A 21,081-nucleotide genomic window follows, 5' to 3' on the forward strand; every position below is an offset into this window, starting at 1 on the left:
TCTCACATTGGTACTGAAAATTAACCATGCATGGGTTGTTTGTGGAAGAACATTGACAAGAGAGGAGTTTAATATTAATATATGGGTGGATGTATGATGGTAAATCTGGTTAACGAGTCTTTTTACTCATCATTCTTACACAACACACTACACGTAATTTTTTGTTATTATTATTATTTTTTTATTCGTCTACTCATCATCTATACACTATATATTTAATGAGAAAAAAAATTATGTGTGGTGTGTGGCATAAGGAGATAAATAAAATTTTTCTTTTAGTAATACTGAATCACTGATCATGTACTCTTATTCACGTGCAGCCTTGCTAGTACTGGAGGAATTTTATAAAAATCCAGTCATTTTTTCCTTTTGAGTCGTGTATGCCAATTAGTGACGTGCACGTAGGGTATATCCAGTTTGTTTTGATTTGTAAGGTTTGATTTAATTGTGAAAGAAGGAAAATGAACCTGCCAAGTGCCAAGCTCGAGATAGGTGGTTCGTTAATTTGGAACACAAGTTAGTTCTTATCAAGCGTGCATTTGGATGGATAGTTGATCTCAGTTCTTTATAAATAATTGTGAATTAAGTAATGGAAGAAGTTATGTGGAGCCTTTCTAAACTGAGTTTAAAGTGTATTGAAAAGAATTATAGATCTCACGTATAAAAATGTGTTAAGTTAAAAAATATTATGGATCGATATCAATGTCACTTAGACTCAACTTAAAATTAGACTGAACTCAACTAAATCTTGCAACCAAACGTAGCTTAAATGTCAAGCAAAAGATGTTTTATTGAAACATGAAGCATGCCAAGGTCAATTTCTTCAAACCTGTACTTAGTTCGACTTCCGGGAGAAATTATTTCGCGAAAGGATGTTTTGGATCGATGTCGCAAACTAGGGGTCATAAAGAAAGGCATTTCGGTCGAGTTTTCAGTTGCATGAAATTATGTTTACTCATATAACATGAAAATGAATTCATCCAACCAATCACAACGCAATCTTGAGAGCACGGCATAATACGTTCAGTACAAATAAGCATAAACCAGAAGATAAAGAAATATAGACGTCAAGTAGACACAGCACAATGACAATAGCATTATTACACGAGCAATTTACAGAAACAGCCGTCCTGCTCAAACAGAAACCACACAGTGCAAAGACATTTCGCTCAACTCCCGAGCTCAACAGGCTCAAAACCTCTCTCAATCGATGCCTTGACTGCATCCAGTACCAGTTGTGTCTTCCTACTGATGGTTGGCCACTTCTTCTCAGGTCTCGAACCTCTCACTTTAATGGCCTCTACCAAACTGGCAAATTCCCTCACCATCAGAACCTCCTGAGGAAGATGTGTGGTGATAGTGTGCTTACTTGGCTGTGGTACCCATGCTGTCACGAGCTCATTGAATCCTAACTCTGTCCCAGCAGAAAAAGAGGCTTCGTGCTCTTGAAAAGGGATAACAAAATCATGAAGATGTAAAGTACCCTTTGTCCCAATAGCGGTTATATCCATAGTCATATTTGACAAGAAAGAGCAATAAAAGGTTGCTACTTGCCCATCTTCCCAATATAGAGAACCACCACAAGACAGAATCACCCCTGCTTCATTAAATACAGGCCCGCGCAAGGCTGTTACTGTTTTTGGCAACTCATAGTCAGCAGCCCACAGGATTGACCTGATGGCATACCAGCCAACATCTCCAAGAGCACCATGAGCGTCAAGATCTGGCCTGACACGAATGTCTTTCTTAAGAAATTCAGAATTGACGGCGAATGTAAAGCAGCTGTGTATCTGTGGCCAACAGAAGCATTTATCTTAGAACAATAATAAACTCTCAACTCAAAATTGAACTTACTGTCAACAGCTGCATTAATGCCTTTTGATTATTTACCACATATGTAGCACGGGAATGTCTACATGAATCATCCACAATCACATTTAATACAGTAGTTCTCAGATGCTATCTAACACACATGCTGTACTTCACAAACATACCTGACGTTTGAAAGTAACTAGCATTGAAATGTATCCATATGCATCCCGGATAGTATCGGATATGCTTTTAAAAGTAGGAAACCACATTTTAACAAATAAAAGAGGAATGTAATCTGTAAGTAAAGAATAAAGAAATAAAACATGTTTTAATTAAATTATAAGACAAATGAATCAATAAGCGATGCTAGCATAAATTAATTGTTATATATATTCAAACAGACAAATATATTATAAGCATATACCCACCATGTTATTCTATTATAAGATTTTTTTTTTTTTTTTTTTAATGTTAGGGAACCTCTCCAAGGTTGCAAAGTAAATCTTGGTCCCGTGCACCGCACCCTTGGAAGTTTTCCTACACAAAACGGATTAAATCGCTGATTTTTCACCGGGGGACGTGGCTCCAAAGGATTGTTTACACCCATGAGGTGTTGAATATGACTTTGAAGGGAGTGATACCCCAAGACTAAGGAATTCACCACTTGGGCCAACCCTTTAGGGTTCAGATAAATTTTTATTTTGATAGGTTTATTTGCATCCTTTTATAAATTGCTTCCACATAAAATCACTATGATATATACCATTTCATATAGCTAATACTGAAAACTATTTTTTTTTACAAGTAATACTGATAACTTATTCTGTTTCTCTCTTTTACCTTTCTGTTTAATTGTATCAGAAATAGTATTATTACTCCAAAAGAGTGGCCAGTGAAATACAGCATCAGAACATTACGTATATAACTCTAGCAAATTGCATCAACAAGAAGGCCAGAAATTCAGCCCCATGCATAAAAGGATATCAAACATCTCACCCAAGCTCTCTGCCCATCTGTCCAAATTTCCATGCAACAGCAAGGACAAAGGCAGTAATCTTTGCAGCAACCTCAACACCAAAGTTCCAATCCAAAAATATAAATAAAGGATAATAAAGGCAAGTCTGCACAATTGTTCCATCTGGGTCAGCAAGTTCCAAGTTCTAGTTCTAGAATTTCAGTAACAGGCATGATCACGTACGGGATAGCATATGTGTGAATAGTGAAAACCAAATCACTGCTTTACACAACTCAAGAATGAATTTCATTCTTTTCATGAAGCATGTTGTCTCACTTGCTTATAAACTTGCCTATTAACACATGCCAGAACATTTCTCGACAAAACATTTAGAAAATGGAAAGCCCAAGGTCATCTCACGTCTTATTAGAATATTTACAACGATAAATTAGCCACTTCTATATATATACATATACATATATCAAAACCTGATACATTCAGACAACCCCATCAAGAAAAGGAGGAAAAAAAAAAAAAAAAAAAAGATCTAAAGCTTCCACTCATGGTGAGATTAGGAAGCAACCATAGGTCCTTAGAAATTATCGTCACAAGCCCACAGACAAAAGCATGGCCTAATTACCCAACCTCTACACCATGCACACAAACAACTACAGAGAAAGACAGAGCTACGTTAATTTCTTGAATTCAATGTGAATAGATAAAGGACGGGGATCAACAAAATAATCAACAAGTTCTCATTTTTGCTCCAATGCAAAGAAATGAGCAGCAAAAGCTTCCATGTCTTAGAGGGAAACTAATCTCCTTCAGTTTTTGCCATAGCCCCAAGACATGACACTCGCTATCTCTTAGGCCTCATTATTTTTCGTAGATGAAATAAGATAAAAGTTAAAAGTTAAATAAAATATTGTTAGAATATATTTTTTTAATATTATTTTTGTTTTGAGATTTAAAAAAGTTGAATTGTTTATTTTATTTTGTGTAAAAATTTGATAAAGTTGTAATGATTAAATATGATGAGATGAGATGAAAAGTTTTGTGAAAGTGAAAAGGCATTTGTTAGATGAACAAGAAACATTAATAATAATAAAAAAGTCCAACCAAAATGTAAGAGGAATCAGTCAACCGGCTTCCCTTCCTCTAGAAGTGACGGAGCCAGAAGAGGCGGGGGATGAACTTCCTTATCCATGTCTACAAAGTGAATATATGTTTTTTTCCACCATCTAGAATAACCGCTCAAGTCAAACAAAAAATCTTTCTCATACTTCACCTCCGTTCCACACATACAGACTGTAGAACATCAGTAAATAGAACAGATGACCATGGCCCATAGGAGGCGACACTCAAGAACAGTAGCTAGATTGTTTTTATGTTCCATTCATAAGTGTTCTGTTTGACGGATCAAGTTCACTTTCGTATATAGACCAGATTGGATTTTCCAAAAAGAACCAACGATAGGAACAGACAGAAGGGAATGTCACTTATTATTTAGACTCAATTATTTTAGCAACAATTTATTATCTACAGAATTTTAAAAATTATTCACCTAATTGACAAATGACAAACTAAAACAATACAAACCGTAAATGAATCGAAGCGAAACCCAAAGAAGTGAACTTTCATACCGATTTGAGCTGCCCAAAACGCTCTTTATCGGAGAGGAACTCCCTCATCTTGGCGGTCCGGGGGTGGTGCATCCACATGGTGCCATCCATGAACTGCACCCCATTAGATTCGCAAGCCTCGATGATGGTATCGAACTCGGCAGCGTTAAGGGCGACGGGCTTCTCGAGCAGCAAGTGCTTCTTCTTCTGGGCAGCGAGGACGGCCCAACGGGCGTGCAGGCTGGTGGGCAAGGGGACGTATACGGCGTCGACGTCCGGGTCGTCAAGGACGGCCTCGTAGGAGCCGTAGATCTTGGCGTCGGTGGGCAAGTTGTTGGCGGACGCGAAGGCCTTGGCCTTGTCGAGAGAACGGCTACCGATGGCGGCTACTGTGGCGTTTGGAGCGAGTGCTATGGCCCGAGAGACCTTGCGGGCTATATCGGCGCAGCCTAGTATTCCGAATCGAACCTGCGTTTCAGCCATCTGTAGAGGGGAGAGCTGAACCAGAGCTCTGTGGGCAGCTAGGACAATGATATTGATATTGTTTTATTTCATTTATTTTTTATCTTTTACCTCAATTCATTTTTAAAAAAAAAAATATTTACAATTATAAATTATATAGCAATCATATAATTATTTAAAAAAAATAATAAAATATAAAATTTATATAAAAAAATTAATTTTTAATAATAAATCTTATTTTTTTTTAAAACGATTACATGACGTTTACATACTTCATAATTATATGTAAAATTACTTATTCATTTATTTATTATAATTTTTTTAAAATTTTTATATAAAAATATAATAAATAATTTATTTTTTTAATTTTAAAATAATAATAATATTAAAAAATAATATTTTATTCAACTTTTAATTTTTATCTAAAATTATCTCATTTTATCTCACTATTAAAAAGACATGTGAATTCAAAATATGTCTCAAATAAATTTTTTCTTGTAAATATTTTTTAAACATTTTTAATCTTTAAAAAAAATATAATTTTATTAATAATTATTTTCTTTAAAAATATGAAAGATTAAAAATAAATAAATAATACCTTTAAAAGAAACATTTAGAAATCATAATAATATTTTTTGAAAAATGAAATATCCGTTTTGTTATTTTTAATTATAAATAATTTTTTTTATCAATCATTATTTACGATTTCATACTCTTTATCTTAAAAAAAACAGCTTACATCTAATGAAAAAAATAATAATAATCAAATATATTGAAGGTAGAGGTGAATAATGACTTAAACAAAATCCTATAATTTTTATTTTAGAATTACAAAGTTTCGCAACAAACCGACGGCCTCGAATCTTTCATTTTTGTCTTTCTGAGAGAGTTAAACCCAAAAAACCAAAAAAGAAAAAACAGCCTTACCAAAAGTCTTTCCCTTATCCCAATTTAGATATATCATGATTTTGTATAGTCCTCCAATGCAATTCTAACTAAAAGATTCGAGTAATGATTGAGGTTTGGATGGTCCAAATTTCTTTATTTTAAACCAACCACTCCAGCCTAACGTTCTGGCCATCACCTACTATTTTCTGTCAGTATTTACTGTTTATTTATGTGAATATTTTCAAAATTTAGAAATAAAATATAATATATTTAAATAAAAAAACTAGTGTACGGTTCTTTTCATTTCATCAATATCTTGTATCCAAGCCGGGCAGTCTTGCTGAGTGGGGTTTAGGCTTGGGTGGCTAGCCTCCGGAATCCGGCCCGCCTGCCCTACCCGGGGATAACTGGCAAAAAGAGCCCATTATCCTGAACAGGTGAGCAGGTTTCATTGAGAATTAAAACCAAATAGATGGAGGGCAGAAGGCGAGTTGGGGCTTTACTACACACATGTATCTATACTAGAGGGACGTTTACTTAATTTAGTTAATTAAAAATATTATCATATTTAAATTATGTTAAAATTTTAATTATTTATATAGTTTTCTTTTTTTAAAAATATTTAATATAATTTCATCATTTATTTAATAAGAGATTAGTATTTTATAAATTAAATTTGATAATTTATTTATGATATGATATTTATATGTTAATTATCTATTTTAAATTAATTTAAATCAGTATTTAAATCTTCACCATTGAATCAAATTTGGAAACTTATGATAAATGGTTGGATTTAAATCTCAAAAACTTTCATTTTCCCTTTCACTTTCCGTTTCTCCCTCTCTCTCATTCCACTCATAAAAAAGTTACACATTTGACTAAAATTTAATTTTTTTTTTCTTTTAGCCAATCACTCATTAATTGAAATCTACATTAAATTAACTATCACATACTCTATAATAATAAAATATTATTATTCTTTATTATTAATAATTTTTTAATTAAATTATATAGATCAACATTACTCGTATTATAATTTGTTGATAAAATTATTACATTATCATTTACTTTGGACGATGCATGATGGATGCTTTAATCTGTCATCGATGAGCTACTGAAAGAAAATAAAGAAATTGAGAAATTTTATACTTTCTTTCATCTCCTACACTTTCTTACCGAGCAACCAAACAAAGAAAACTTAAAAGAAATACCTTACGTCCTTTGATGAATTTTAGTTATTCATTGTTTGAGCCACTTTGTTTTTTGGACGTTGCTATGTCCACAGAAGAGTTTTACTGAAATTCTTTACTGAATGTTACAAATCTTTTTTTTTTCTTTCACTATTTTTTTAAACTATTTAAATATTTTTTAAAAAAAAATCCCATATTCATTTAAAAACACTTATTTAATCATTAAGTAAAAAAAAATAAAAAGATTTCGGTAAAGGATTTCGATAGACATGTTCTGTAGGCATAGTATTTTCCTTCATCAAAACCCAAGATCCGTAACACAATTTCTCCCTCACGCCAACTCTTCTCAGCCAATTGTCGCCACACGTCAACGGTACCACGAAATGTAAAGATAATATGATTTTTTAAATAAAATTAATTAGTCAATAATTTAATGCACAGGAGCAGAAAAATAAATTTTAACAAGCATTATAATGATAACAAAACGTTACAGTAATATGAGTAATATGAAAATTAAAAGATTTTGGATATTCTAGCAATAGTTTTCTTAGCAAAATATATGAATTATAAAATTCAACCACACTACTCAATGATCCAGGGAGCACTGAAAAAATACAGAGTCTTTTATTTCTACATTGCTCTCTTATTTTTTTTTATCATTAAAGTAAGTCTCTTCTATTTTGGAAACTCCAAAAATATTATAATGGTAGAAGACCATTTTATCTAAATGATTTTAGTTAATTAAGAATATTATGAGATTTAAATTATATTAAAAACTCTAATAATTTATGTGGTTTTATTCTCTTAAAAATATTTAACAAAACTCTATCATTTATTTAATAATGAAATATTAGTATTTTATAAATTAAAGTTGAATATATATTTTAATTATTTATTTTAAGTTAGTTTATTTTTAATGTTTTAACCTTCACTGTTAGATCAATTTTGAAGATTTGGGTTGAGATTTAAATCTCAAACCCTAACTTTTCCCCTCATTTTTTCCTCTTCACTCTCTCTCCTCCCTCCTTCCAGCTGCACGCCCTTCTCCCTCTCTATCTCTCTTGTCCTCACTCCTCCCAGTGCCACCGGCCACTTCTACTGTGCCACCACCAAGCCCAGTCACCGACGACCTTCCCCACGCCGATCTCGTCCTCATAGACCTCTCTCTCTCCCCCCTCAACAGGTCGAAACCCGTAGCCCTCTCTCTTCCTATACACGCACGGGTTTCTCTCCGTAACGCCGCCGTTAGCCACCCCTACGGCACTGCACCACCACCACCAGCCTCGTCCTTCGTCGGGCAACCAAACCCCACCGTTGAAGCCCATTGGCAGCTCATCCCTTAGCTGCACGCAAGCAACTCGAAATGGGTCTCAACGCACGGGTTCACCACCCTTGCGCCACCACTGCCCAGCCCGTGCTCCATCAAGCACCACCACCGAGTTCCCCTCACGCTGTGGACCACTTCTATGGAACTCACCACCCGTAGCTCCTCCCTATCCCCCACCACGCAGCGCCTCTACACGCACGGGTTTCTCCCCATAGTGCCTTCATTAGCCAAGCCCATGCCACCGTACCACCACGACGGCCTAGATCCGCCCTTACAGCCCACAACACCACTACTAGCCTTCCACGGCACCTTCCCTGCTTCTCCATGCCCAGCCCTCTACCTCTCCCATTTTGTGATTTTGTAAATTTGTAAATTTTTTGATTTTATGATTTTATAGAATTATGACGATTTACGGTGAGTTTGTGATCATCCTACAGTGATTTTGAGATGATTTCAGTGAGTTTGGTCTATGCTTGCTATGATTTTGTGATGATTTTGTGTAGTGATTGTATGATCTGTTGTAATGATTTTGTGATTTGTTGTGTTGATTTTGTGATATTTTGTGAATAATATTGGTTTGAGGATGTAGAGAGGGACGAAGAAGAAAAGTAAAATAAGAGTACTGCTCATCATTATTGATCATCATTACTATTCTTCCTCTACTATATGGGTCAACCTGAACACAACCCGTTAAGCTTATCGTGTCAAAATCTCAAATCTTAACATAACGTGTTGACACGACACGACCCGTTTTGACCCGCTAGTAAATATTACGAAATAGGTTAACACAACCCGACACGTTTCAATCCCTCTATGTAAATGGGTTGAAAAAACCTGAAATTAATCCATTTGACCTAATTAAGTTTAACATAATTTTATATAAATGTTAAAATCACAATATCTATAAAACAATATATATAAAAATAACTACAAGTCCAAAATTACAATCCAAATAATAAAAATATCGAAATTAAAATCTCAACAATTTTACTTTTAGGTATAAGGGTATAATTGTAATTTTAAATTTCTTAACGGGTCAAAACGAATTGACCCGTTATCAACTCGTTAAACAATCGTGACTTAATAGCTCAACCCATTTTGACCAAAACCTGTTAAGACTAAATTCAAACATGTTATTATCGTGTCATATTCGTATTAGATCAACGGGTTGTGTCATATATTATCACCTCCAGGGAGGAAGTTCAAACAAGGATGTGAAAGGACAAGATAGTCCCTGCTAGGGTATGTCCCCAGGCCACTCCACCTCTAATGATAGCACCACATTAAATGCGACGCAACACAATCCAAAGACACAAAAACTCGAAGGAAACAAGAGCTCCTTCGAAAGAGGACACCACATTAAATGCGATTGGATGTCGTCCCCAGACACAAAGCCTCGGCGTGGGTTAAGACATCATGACAGGGGGTGTCACATTAAATGTGATGGCACACTATCCGGCGTGAGGGAAGACACTCTAGGCACATGGAGAGCAGTGCCCTACTGAGCCAAAAGGATATAAAAACACTGCTACAGGTACGATTCAAACATTCATTCCATTCATCTATCTAGCTTTCCCACCCTAAAACACACAACTGACTTAGGCATCATGGCACACCAAGCCCCTCTAGCTTCCTTATCTAGCCTCGTTTGTTTTCAGAAAACATCTTATCTCATCTCATCTCATATCACCTCATCATTACAACTTTCCCAAATCCTCACACAAAATAAAATAAATAATTGAACTTTTTTAAATTTCAAAATAAAAATAATATTAAAAAAATATATTCTAACAATATTTTATTCAACTTTTTAACTTTAATCTCATCTCATCTCTGAAAACAAACGAGCAGTGATCAGGAAGCAACGTGGGATGCAAAATGCATCCTTAACAATAGATATATATATATATATATATATATATATATATAAATTGATAGGAAACAATTAAATCTTGAAGTTTCCACCATGATATATACAGTCAATGCATGATATCTTACAAATTCCCCATTGCAGAGGTTGATGCTCTAGCTATATATAAGCGAGGGTTAATCTCATGTGTGCTTATATTCAAATATATAGCTAGCTAGTCATAATTTTTCTTTGGGATCGTGGTCCTTGTATAGGGAAGTGTAACATGGGGGCGTTGTGCTAGGAATAACATGGAAGGAGCTGATTTTCATTATTATTATTATATTCTAATTTTAATTGGCATTCCAAATCTTCCAAATTAAATCTAGCCTGCCTAAAACAAACCTAGATACATGCATGATTAATGTAGGTCCAGTCCATGAATTTCAAATAAGGCAGATCATGGACGACTTGACTTAATAGTGTACATACGCGTGTAAAATCTTTTTGTCAAGGAATGCTTTAAAGGATCACTAAATACTCTTTTAAATATTAGTGCGTAATATAATGTGTTGAATTTTAGTAATCAAATCAACTCTTCGCACAGGAAAAAAATACTGTTCTTGGTTTGAAATTATATATATATATATATATATTTATTTATTCAGCAATCAAGTCCTCGCAAGTAGTCAATACCTTAAGGCAGTAGTAGTCACTAATAAGATACGTTTAAAATTTAAATACCATGAAATAGGATAATATTATTAGCCAACATTATATATATAAGAAATACTATGATCCTTATCCTTCAATTATAATTAATTCTAAGAAAAGTTCTATACATAAGTCTTACACTCCTGTATACTATTTAAAAATATGTAAATTTATTCTTTTACCCTCATCTTTCATGAAGCATACATACATAGGGTATGCAGAATGCGGAGCTTTATGACATTGTCAAACAAGGCACGTAGAGGCATTATATATTGATAATTAAAAAAGGCTCTTATTCACGTACGTGCAGCCTTGCTAGTGGAGGAATTTTATAAAATTCAGTTATGTTTCCTCGAGTCGTGCACGCTTAATTAGTCACGTACACGTACGTAGGGTATATCCAGTTTGTTTTTATTTATATTTTGTTTTGATTTATGAGGTTTGATTGACATATAAAAGAGGGAAATGAACCTGCCAAGCTCGAGCTAGCTGGTTCGTTCCGAACCGGAGTTAAATTTTTATTGAAGGAAAATGATAATTAAACATACATAGACACATGATGAGCACAATGACAATGGCCTTATTACACAAGCAATTAACATGAGAAACCACACGGTGCAAAGACATTTCGCTCAGCTCCCGAGCTCAACAGGCTCAAAACCTCTCTCAATCGATGCCTTGACTGCATCCATTACCAGTTGTGTCTTCCTACTGATGGTTGGCCACTTCTTCTCAGGTCTCGAACCCTTCACTTTAATGGCTTCTACCAAACTGGCAAATTCCCTCACCATCAGAGCCTCCTGAGGAAGATGTGTGGTGACAGTGTGCTCACTTGGCTGTGGTGCCCATGCTGTCACGAGCTCATTGAATCCTAACTCTGTCCCGGCATAAAATGAGGCTTTGTGCTCTTCAAAAGGGGCAACAAAATCATGAAGACGTAAAGTACCCTTAGTGCCAATAGCGGTTAAATCCATAGTCAGATGTGACAAGAAGCAGCAGTAAAAGTTTGCAATTTGCCCATCTTCCCAATATAGAGTAGCACCACAAGACATAATCACTCCTGCTTCATTAAACACAGGCCCGCGCAAGGCTATTACTTTTTTTGGCAACTCATAGTCAGCAGCCCACAGGATTGCCCTGATGGCATACCAACCAACATCTCCAAGAGCACCTTGCGCGTCAAGATCTGGCTTCACGCGAATGTCTTTCTTAAGAAATTCAGGATCGACGCCAAGTGTAAACCAGCTGTTTATCTGTGGCCAACAGAAGCTAGCATTTATCTTAGAACAATAATAAACTCTCAATTCAAAGCTGAATTTACTGTCAAACAGCTGACATCAATGCGTTTTTTATTATTTGTTTTTATAAATTGTCATGATTTAATAATATGCGTTAAATTATAAAATTATTTTTATTATAAAATATGTATAAAATAAATCATGTGTATGTTTACTTTTGTGGATAAAATACAATAATTCTAATATGCTAGCACATGCTTTAATTCACAAACATACCTTAGGTTTGAAAATAACTAGCTTTGAAATGTATCGTAGGCTTCCTAGATAATATCGGATATGCTTTTAAAAGTAGGAAATCACACTTTAACAAATAGAAGAGGAATGTAATCTGTAGGTAGAGAATAAAGAAATAAAACATGTCTTTATTAAATTATAAGATAACTGAATCAATAAGCGATGCTAGCATAAATTAATTGTTACATGTATATAATATATATATATATATATAATATATTCAAACAGACATGTATATTATAAGCACATAAATCTTGTTCGCGTAATTAATGAATGAGAAATTAAGTGCATGTTTGAAATTGCAGTGGGTAATATAACTTTTAGTTCTAGCACTTTTAAAAAATTATTTACTGTTTGTTAACTATACATCTGAAACACTTTTAAATATATTATATTTGTTTAAAAATAATATAAAATAATACTTTTTGAAGTAAAAATAACATAAAATGCCATTTGAGATAGTGTCCTACTTGTGAAAAGCTTAAAGGGAAAAATTGTAATTATTAAAAATTATATGAATATTGTCATTCATTTACATTTTTTTAAAAATTAGAACTATATTCTGTATTATGTTAAAAAGCACGATTGAGCAAAATTGATATTTTTCTAAAAATTTATTTTTTTAACTAGATTAAAAAGTAGTAAAGTCTTGTTTGGATAGTGAATTGAAATGAAATAAGATGAAAGTTAAATAAATTATTATTAATTTATTTATTAAAATTATTTTTATTTTAAAATTTAAAAAAATTGAATAGTTTATTATATTTTATTTAAATAAATTTAGATGTGTTTGAATGTTAAGATAAATTTTGATATATTTATGAAAAATTAAAAAATATTATAAGTCTCGCATATAAAGAAGTATTAAATTAAAAAAGATTGTAGATTTTACGTATAAAAATTACTTGAGTTAAGTAATGATTAGTAATTATGTGTTTTGGGTATTGGATATTGGGTTAGACTTAAATTTAAGTTCAACTTGGATGAGTTCGACTGCTACCATGTTTCAAACGTAGTCTAAAGTGTAGTTTAGATAGTAAAATAAGATGAGATGATTTTAAATACAAGTTAAAAGTTAAATAAAATATTAATAAAATATTATTTTTAATATTATTATTATTTTAAGATTTAAAAAAATTAAATTATATATTATATTCGAAAATCTAAAAAAATTGTATCAATAAGTTACTTTCACTGTCCGGGCATAAATGAATAGAAGCGAAACCGAAGTGAACTTTCATACTAATTTGAGCTGCCCGAAACGCAGTTTATCAGAGAGGAACTCTCTCATCTTGGCGGTCCGAGGGTGGTGCATCCACATGGTGCCGTCCATGAACTGCACCCCATTAGTGTCGCAAGCCTCGATGATGGTGTCGAACTCGGCAGCGTTGAGGGCGACGGGCTTCTCGAGCAACACGTGCTTCTTCTTCTGGGCGGCCAGGACGGCCCACCGGGCGTGCAGACTGGTGGGTAAGGGTACGTATACGGCGTCGACGTTCGGGTCGTCGAGGACGGCCTCGTAGGAGCCGTAGATCTTGGCGATGGGGGCAAGTTGTTGGCGGACGCAAAGGCCTTGGCCTTGTCGAGAGAGCGGCTACCAATGGCGGCGACCGTAGCGTTGGGAGCGAGCGAAATGGCCCGCGAGACCTTTCGGGCTATTTCGGCGCATCCGAGTATTCCGATTCGAACCTGCGTATCAGCCATCCGCAGAGGGGAGAGTGTAAGCAGAACTTGGGTAGCTGGGATGACAGTGGACACTGGAGAAAGAGTGTTGTGTTATTTATTATTTTTATCTTAGAATGGTAGTTGGGGAAGAGTGTAAAGCATTTATCTTTTAAATTTCGACGTGACAAAGACTCGCGGCGCAATAAACAAAAGCCTCGGGAGTCGGGCCCTTCATTTTTGCCAGAGATCTTAAAAACCTAAAAAATATCTTACCAAATTCTATAATTTTATCGGATATATCATTATTTTGTAAATTTCCTCCTTGCAATAATCTTGACTAACAGGTGAAAGACTATTCTCCTCAGTCTCATCTTTGCGTGCACGTTAATTCAAGAAAATATTATGCTAGCACAGAAAGCTTTTTATCACCTAAAAAAATGAGAAATAGATTTTATAACCATAAAAATTGATACAAAAAAAGTTTGAACTCTTTAAATGATCATTTATTCTCTAAATTAATTGGATTGGAAAATATATCATCGTATTCTATCTTCATCAATGGATTACCAACTGAGTTCTTTCATTTATCTCGAAATCGATATTTAAAGAACCAAGAAGAAGGAACACTCTTCTTCTTTAGGCTCTATTCTACCCAGAATCAGTCAATAAAATACTGAAAGTTCATCTCTCAATCTATAACTACACTTCCATTAGATAGAGGCTTAAATGGACACCATTCTACTAGGAATCTCTTTGTCAAATCTGCTTGTGTTGTCTTGCTTAACTTCCATAATTCTACACCAATGCAACATACACCTGAAACATGGAGGAAATTTTGGAGACTAAAGCTTTAAGATAAATTAAAATTCTTCATTTGGAAGGTCTTTAATAACATTCTCTCAACTAGATCCCTTCTAAAAAGAATTCCATCCATAGAAGAATTAAGAAAATCATTTCCACTTGTTTTTTAATTGTACTTTTTCTAGGATATATACTTCGGAGGCATTCTAAATGGCCCATCAATATCTCTCACTTTGCTTCACAACCTATTTCAAACTGGATCTTAATCATTTTTCATCCTTCAATTGGATTGCCAGTACCTGTAGAAGACATTCATTCTTTCTAGTTATTTGCCACCATAGCCTTGGATAACATTTGGATTTTAAGAAACTAGCCTAACTAGGTAACCACAACTCTCATTTTCCATCACCAGATTGGTTTGTGTCAAAAGTTTCCAAAACCTTTAGGGAAAACAACAATGCATGTATTGGAGGACCATCACGATGGAAAGGCAAAAGAGTCGTGAGTACTTCATAATGGAACCTGCCATGCCGTTTATAGAAATATTTTGTATTATGCTATTACTTTGTCTTTTACCTTTGCTAAGTTGTATATAAAGGACATTCTTGTATTTCTCTATTAAATAGGTAGTTAGAATATTCCTTTGTTAATAGTATATAATTCAATTTCCCTGTAAAGCATTTTGACAAACAAGTCATATACACACGAAGAATATTTTTGCTCCTCTTCCAGACTTCTTTTTCCACCTTGTTTTCTTACATTGTATCAGAGCTCCCTCGATCCAATGACGACCAACACTGAAGAAACTCCAAATTCAACCAATGCGAACAAACCTTCTCAGTGTTACCTAAATTTTTCAGACCCATTCCGAATTGAGAATGGCGACAATCCTGCTGTTGCTTTGGTCTCTGACCTCCTTGACGCTGATAACTATGTCAGTTGGTCGCGTGCCATTAGTCGAGCTCTTCATGCGAAGCATAAGCTCGGGTTCATCAATGGTACTCTTCTCAAACCTGTGGATATTTCAGATCCTCTTTTTGAAGCCTGGAAGTGCTGCAACGATTTAGTGGTGTCTTGGTTGCAGAACTCTGTAAGTGCTTCTGTTAAGTCTAGTCTTGCTTTGATTGATGATTCCAGGACCTCATGGGTTGAACTCAAGGATCGTTTTACTCATCAAAACGGTCCCCGTATATTCCAACTTAAACGTGATTTGGCTGGTTTATCACAAAACCAAGACTCTGTTAGCTTATACTTTGGCCGCTTGAAAGCCCTATGGGATGAACTTGCTATCTATGATCCACTTCCCGACTGTGACTGTGGGAAATTGAAAATCCTTCATGATCGTTATGATCGTGATTGTGTTATTCAATTTCTAATGGGACTCTCTGATTCCTATTCTAATACCAGAGATCAGATTATGTTTTTTGAACCATTACCACCCCTTAACCGTGTTTTCTCCATGGTCCAACAACAAGAAAGACAACACCAAGTAATTTCTACTTCAGCACCTTCTGATCTCATGGCTATGATAGCCAAACCAACTTATCTCACCACCAAGCATAACAACAAATTCTCCAATTCCACCAGTCCTAAAGGTAATCGACCTTATTGCTCCCATTGCTAAATCCCCAACCATTCTCTTGAGAACTGTTTTAAGATTGGAAATGTTGAAGCCCCTGTGTGCACACATTGTCACATGACTGGCCACACTGTTGAGAAATGCTACAAGCTACACGGTTACCCTCCTGGTCACAAGCTACATGGAAAACTGAGAAATATTACAGTAGCTGCCACTTATGGAACTTCTTCTCCAGATGTTGATCCTGACCCTAACTCCACTGAATCTGTGGCACTCACTAAGGACCAGTACTAGCAGCTTCTTGCTCTTTTACATTCTAATGACACCAGCACACCTATGGCTTCCATTGCTGTTGCACAACCTTCTTCTTCCTCGCCTACTAATCCTATCAACCCCTCTCATGTTTCTGGTATGGCTCTTTGCTCATCAACACACACATACCAGCTTTCTTCATTATATCATTCACCTTGGATAATTGACACAGGTGCCACAAATCACATGATCTATTGTACCTCTCTTTTCACATCTACTACGGCTACTATTTCTTATCAAGTTCAATTACCAAATGGAGAGACAGTTCCCGTTACTCACATTGGTGTTGTGAGACTTTCTGAACACCTCACTCTTACTCATGTTTTGTGTGTACCTTCATTTCATTTCAATTTACTCTGCCAAAAGACTTGCACAACACACTTCCTATTGTCTCATTTTCCTATCCAACTCTTGTTTTTTTCAGGACTTAGCTTCTTAGACAACGATTGAGATGGGTGAAGTAACAGGTGGATTATATCATCTGCTTAGATCATGGGTTGCACCTTCTGCTCTAGTTGATGCCTTGCCCAAGTTCACCAATAAAGATCAGTTCACCAATAAAGATCAGTTCACTTCCGCTTTTGTTACTCATTTGATGTCTGATTTATGGCACTGCCGTCTCGGCCATATATCTCCTTCTATATTGCTTTTAATTTATGATCCTATTGTAAGAAGCAATCTGAATTTTCATAATCAAACACCTTGTTCTGTTTGCCTTTTGGCAAAACAACATCATCTCCCATTTCCTCATTCTCAGCATTCTTCTCTATCTTTATTTGATATTGTTCATTGTGACCTTTGGGGCCCAAACTCCACCAATGCCCATGATGGGTCTCGTTTCTTCCTTACCATAGTTGAGGAATTTTCAAGAACAACATGGGTTTATATGCTTCAAAATAAATCAAATGCCAGACCTTGCATTATCATTTTCTGCAATTTGATTGAAACACAATTCCAAAGAAAAATAAAAATCATTAGAAGTGACGATGGATCCGAATTTCAAATGAAAGATTTCTACCAACTCAAATGAATTATTCATCAAAGGAGTTGCTTAGAAACACATCAACAAAATGGCATAGTAGAGCGCAAATACCAACACATCATGAATGTGGCTCGGGCTCTTAAGTTCTAATCAAACATTCCTCTCAAATTTTGGTCTGATTGTGTTCTAACAACAGTATATATAATCAATAGGACACCCACCCCTCTCCTTCATAACAAAACACCCTATGACATCTTGTTTCACACCCTATCTCAATACAAACATTTTAAAGTTTTCAGTTGCTTTGCATATGCCTCCACTTTATCCCATGTGAGAAAGAAATTTGACTCTCGTGGAAGGGAGTGTGTGTTTTTAGGATATCCTTTCAGAGTCAAAGGCTATAAGTTACTTGATTTGAACACTCAACAGATTTTTATCTTCCGAGATGTTCAATTCTATGAAACTGTGTTCCCCTTCTATTCTAGCATTCCAAATAGCCTTTCTCCTTCCTCTTCCCCCTTTAATTCCTTGCAAATAGACACTACACAACACTCTATTCCAACCACTTCTTCTTCTCCAACCCTTTTCCAAATCCAACTACAAATAACCATCCTAACTCACACCTTTCATACCTTACCATTTCCTCCCCTCCCTTTTCTCCCACTCATTCTCTTGTTTCTTCACCACCCACTCCTCCCCCTCTTCCTACAGAATCATCTTCACTTCCTCCTCTTCTTGTTTTCACTCGCAGGTCAACTAGAACTCGAAGTGTACCTCATTATCTGGAGGATTTCCATTGTCATCAGACTTCTCTTACTGCTCCCACTTCAAACTTGGACAAACAGCCACTGTCCTCAGGTAATAATTTTCCTTTACATAAAACATTATCTTATCATTCTTTTTCACATTCATACCAAGCCTTTTCCATTAGTATTTCCACTCACATTGAACCCAAGACCTAAAAACAAGCCATCAAAGATCCGTGTTGGTGCAAAGCAATGAACCATGAGCTGACTGCCTTAGAAGCAAACCACACTTGGGAACTTACAGATTTGCCACCTGGAAAAATTTCAATTGACTGCAAATATGTTTACAGGATAAAGTACCATTCTGATGGTAGTGTTGAAAGTTTGAAGGCCCATCTAGTGGCTAAAGGTTATACTCAACTTGATGGAGTGGATTATGAAGAAACTTTCTCCCCATTGCTAAGTTAGTCATTGTGCGATGTCTCTTGGCAGTGGCATCTATTAAAGGATGACATTTACATCAATTTGATGTAAATAATATCTTTATAAATGGGGATTTACATGAGGATATACACATGAACAAGCCCCCCAGTTACACCAAGGGATCACCTCACCAAGTTTGCAAGCTTCTTAAAAGTTTGTATGGCCTCAAACAAGCGTCGAGGCAATGGAATTCTAAATTCTCATCTGTTTTACTTGATTATGGTTTTTCCCAATCGAAAGCTGATTACAGCTTCTTCACCCGAGAAATTAATGGCATTTTTGTTGCTCTTCTCATCTACGTTGATGACATACTTGTGGCAAGCAATGATCTCAACACCGTGACTGATCTCAAACATTTTTTGCATAACAAGTTTCAAATTAAAGATCTCGGCACACTAAAATACTTTCTTGGCATTGAAATTGCAAGGTCCTCCAAAGGAATCCACTTATGCCAACAAAAGTATACATTGGATATCTTGGCAGATTCGGGTACTTTAGGCTGCAACCCCACCAAGATTCCAATTGAACAAAACCTTAAATTTACAAAGTAATCAAGCACAGTTTTGCCAGACCCGAGCATCTACAGACATTTGATAGGTCGACTGCTGTATCTCACAGTTTCTCAACCTGACATATGTTTTAGTGTCCAAACACTAAGTCAATTTATGGCTACTCCTACTGATAAACATCTCTTGGCTGCCCATAAAATTCTTCGATATCTTAAAAGTGCTCCGGGGTAAGGTCTTCTACTGCCTAGTTCTTCATCTCTCCAGCTTGATGCATATTGCGATTCGGACTGGGCTTCTTGCCCTGACACCAGCAGATCCGTCACTAGATATTGTATCTTCCTCGGTTCTTCTCTCATTTCTTGGAAGTCCAAGAAATAGTCTGTCGTCTCTTGCTCCTCAACAGAAGCCGAGTACCGTTCGATGGCAGCAACTTGTTCTCAGCTAACATGGTTACATTTCATCTTGATTGCTCTTCAGGTTCCTCATCCTTAGCCAGCCTTACTTCACTGTAATAATCAAGCTGCCCTCCATATCGTTGCAAATTCGGTTTTTCACGAACGAACCAAACGTTTCGAGCTTGAGTGTCACTTAATTCGCGATAAAATTCAGGAAGGCAATATCTGCACTCGATATGTTCCTAGCTTTGCTCAAGTTGCTGACATTTTGACAAAGGCTCTACCTTCTCATGTCCTTCATCGTCATTTATCCAAGATGGGTGTCGTAAACCTTTACGCTCCATCTTGCGGGCGGGGGGGCATTGGAGGACCATCAAGATGGAATGGCAAAAGAGTTATTAGTGCTGCATAATGGAACCTACCATGCGGTTTATAGAAATCTTTTGTATTTTGTTATTACTTTGTCTTTTACCTTTGCTGAGTTGTATATAAAGGGCATTCTTGTATTTCTCTATTAAATAGGTAGTTAGAATATTCTTTTGTTAATAGTATATAATTCAATTTCCTTGTAAAGCATTTTGACAAGCTAGTCATATACACACGAAGAATATTTTTGCTCCTCTTCTAGACTTCTTCTTCCACCTTGCTTTCTTGCAGCATAGACCACAAAATACACCAGCAAGTGGCTAGATGGCAACTCCCCCTCCCCCCCCCCCCCCCCTCAAATAGAAGCACAATAGTAGCAGTTTGCAAATCGAACATTGGCACGCTTTTTTTTTCACATAAGCTTCATAAACAGTATCAATCCTAATATTGGAGATGCCATAACAACGTTAATGGCTATTTGAAAACAATTCTCATTGAAGGAAACTCAAAATTGTTAGTATAGGCAATTGTTCAACCAAAGTACACAATAGATTGGACAACGTAGTCTATCATAAGAGATATAGAATATCTATTACGTTCCTTTAATGAATGGAAAGTGCAAAAAAATCATCAATCTCAAAATCGATGTGCGCATAATATTGTGCAATGGGTAGCTTCCATCCAAACGTATGGAAGCATTCACCTTATCTGTATTCTCGAATGTCTATTAAATTTTCATATTGCAAAAATATGAATGATCTTGGAGAATCTATTGTATGATGTCAACTTTTATATTAAAAACAACCAAGTTGATCTCCTTACAAAGGTTCTAGCCATCTCCACCAAGCATTAGTCTTATAAGGGATTGGGGATTCCTAAGATGCTACTA

General features: G+C 35.6%; 2 protein-coding genes across 2 annotated transcripts; both read right to left on the bottom strand.

Annotated features, from left to right (window-relative positions):
* Nucleotides 1-1,033: 1,033 nt before the first annotated feature.
* LOC121243444 (uncharacterized oxidoreductase At4g09670-like) lies at nt 1,034-4,954 on the bottom strand. The gene is made up of 2 exons (XM_041141561.1): nt 4,411-4,954; nt 1,034-1,790 (listed from the first exon to the last, which is right to left on the bottom strand). The coding sequence occupies exons 1-2, from the start codon at nt 4,870-4,872 to the stop codon at nt 1,170-1,172; spliced, it is 1,083 nt and encodes a 360-aa protein (XP_040997495.1). The 5' UTR covers nt 4,873-4,954; the 3' UTR covers nt 1,034-1,169.
* Nucleotides 4,955-11,315: 6,361 nt separating this feature from the next.
* Nucleotides 11,316-14,119, bottom strand: LOC121243446 (uncharacterized oxidoreductase At4g09670-like). Its single transcript, XM_041141563.1, is given in 3 exon segments — nt 11,316-12,075; nt 13,598-13,893; nt 13,896-14,119. Coding segments are annotated over 3 exon segments (1,080 nt in total). The 5' UTR covers nt 14,059-14,119; the 3' UTR covers nt 11,316-11,454.
* Nucleotides 14,120-21,081: the final 6,962 nt, after the last annotated feature.

The sequence above is a fragment of the Juglans microcarpa x Juglans regia genome, chromosome 8D, assembly GCF_004785595.1.
Source record: "Juglans microcarpa x Juglans regia isolate MS1-56 chromosome 8D, Jm3101_v1.0, whole genome shotgun sequence".
In the NCBI taxonomy this organism is placed as follows: Eukaryota; Viridiplantae; Streptophyta; class Magnoliopsida; order Fagales; family Juglandaceae; genus Juglans; species Juglans microcarpa x Juglans regia.

Bases quoted from the DNA above. Each gene is read 5' to 3' on its own strand.
- LOC121243444 (XM_041141561.1), bottom strand. From the start codon at position 4,872: ATGGCTGAAACGCAGGTTCGATTCGGAATACTAGGCTGCGCCGATATA. The intron at 1,791-4,410 runs GTATGAAAGTTC...TGTTGGCCACAG, and splicing joins GTTTTGGGCAGCTCAAATCG to ATACACAGCTGCTTTACATT.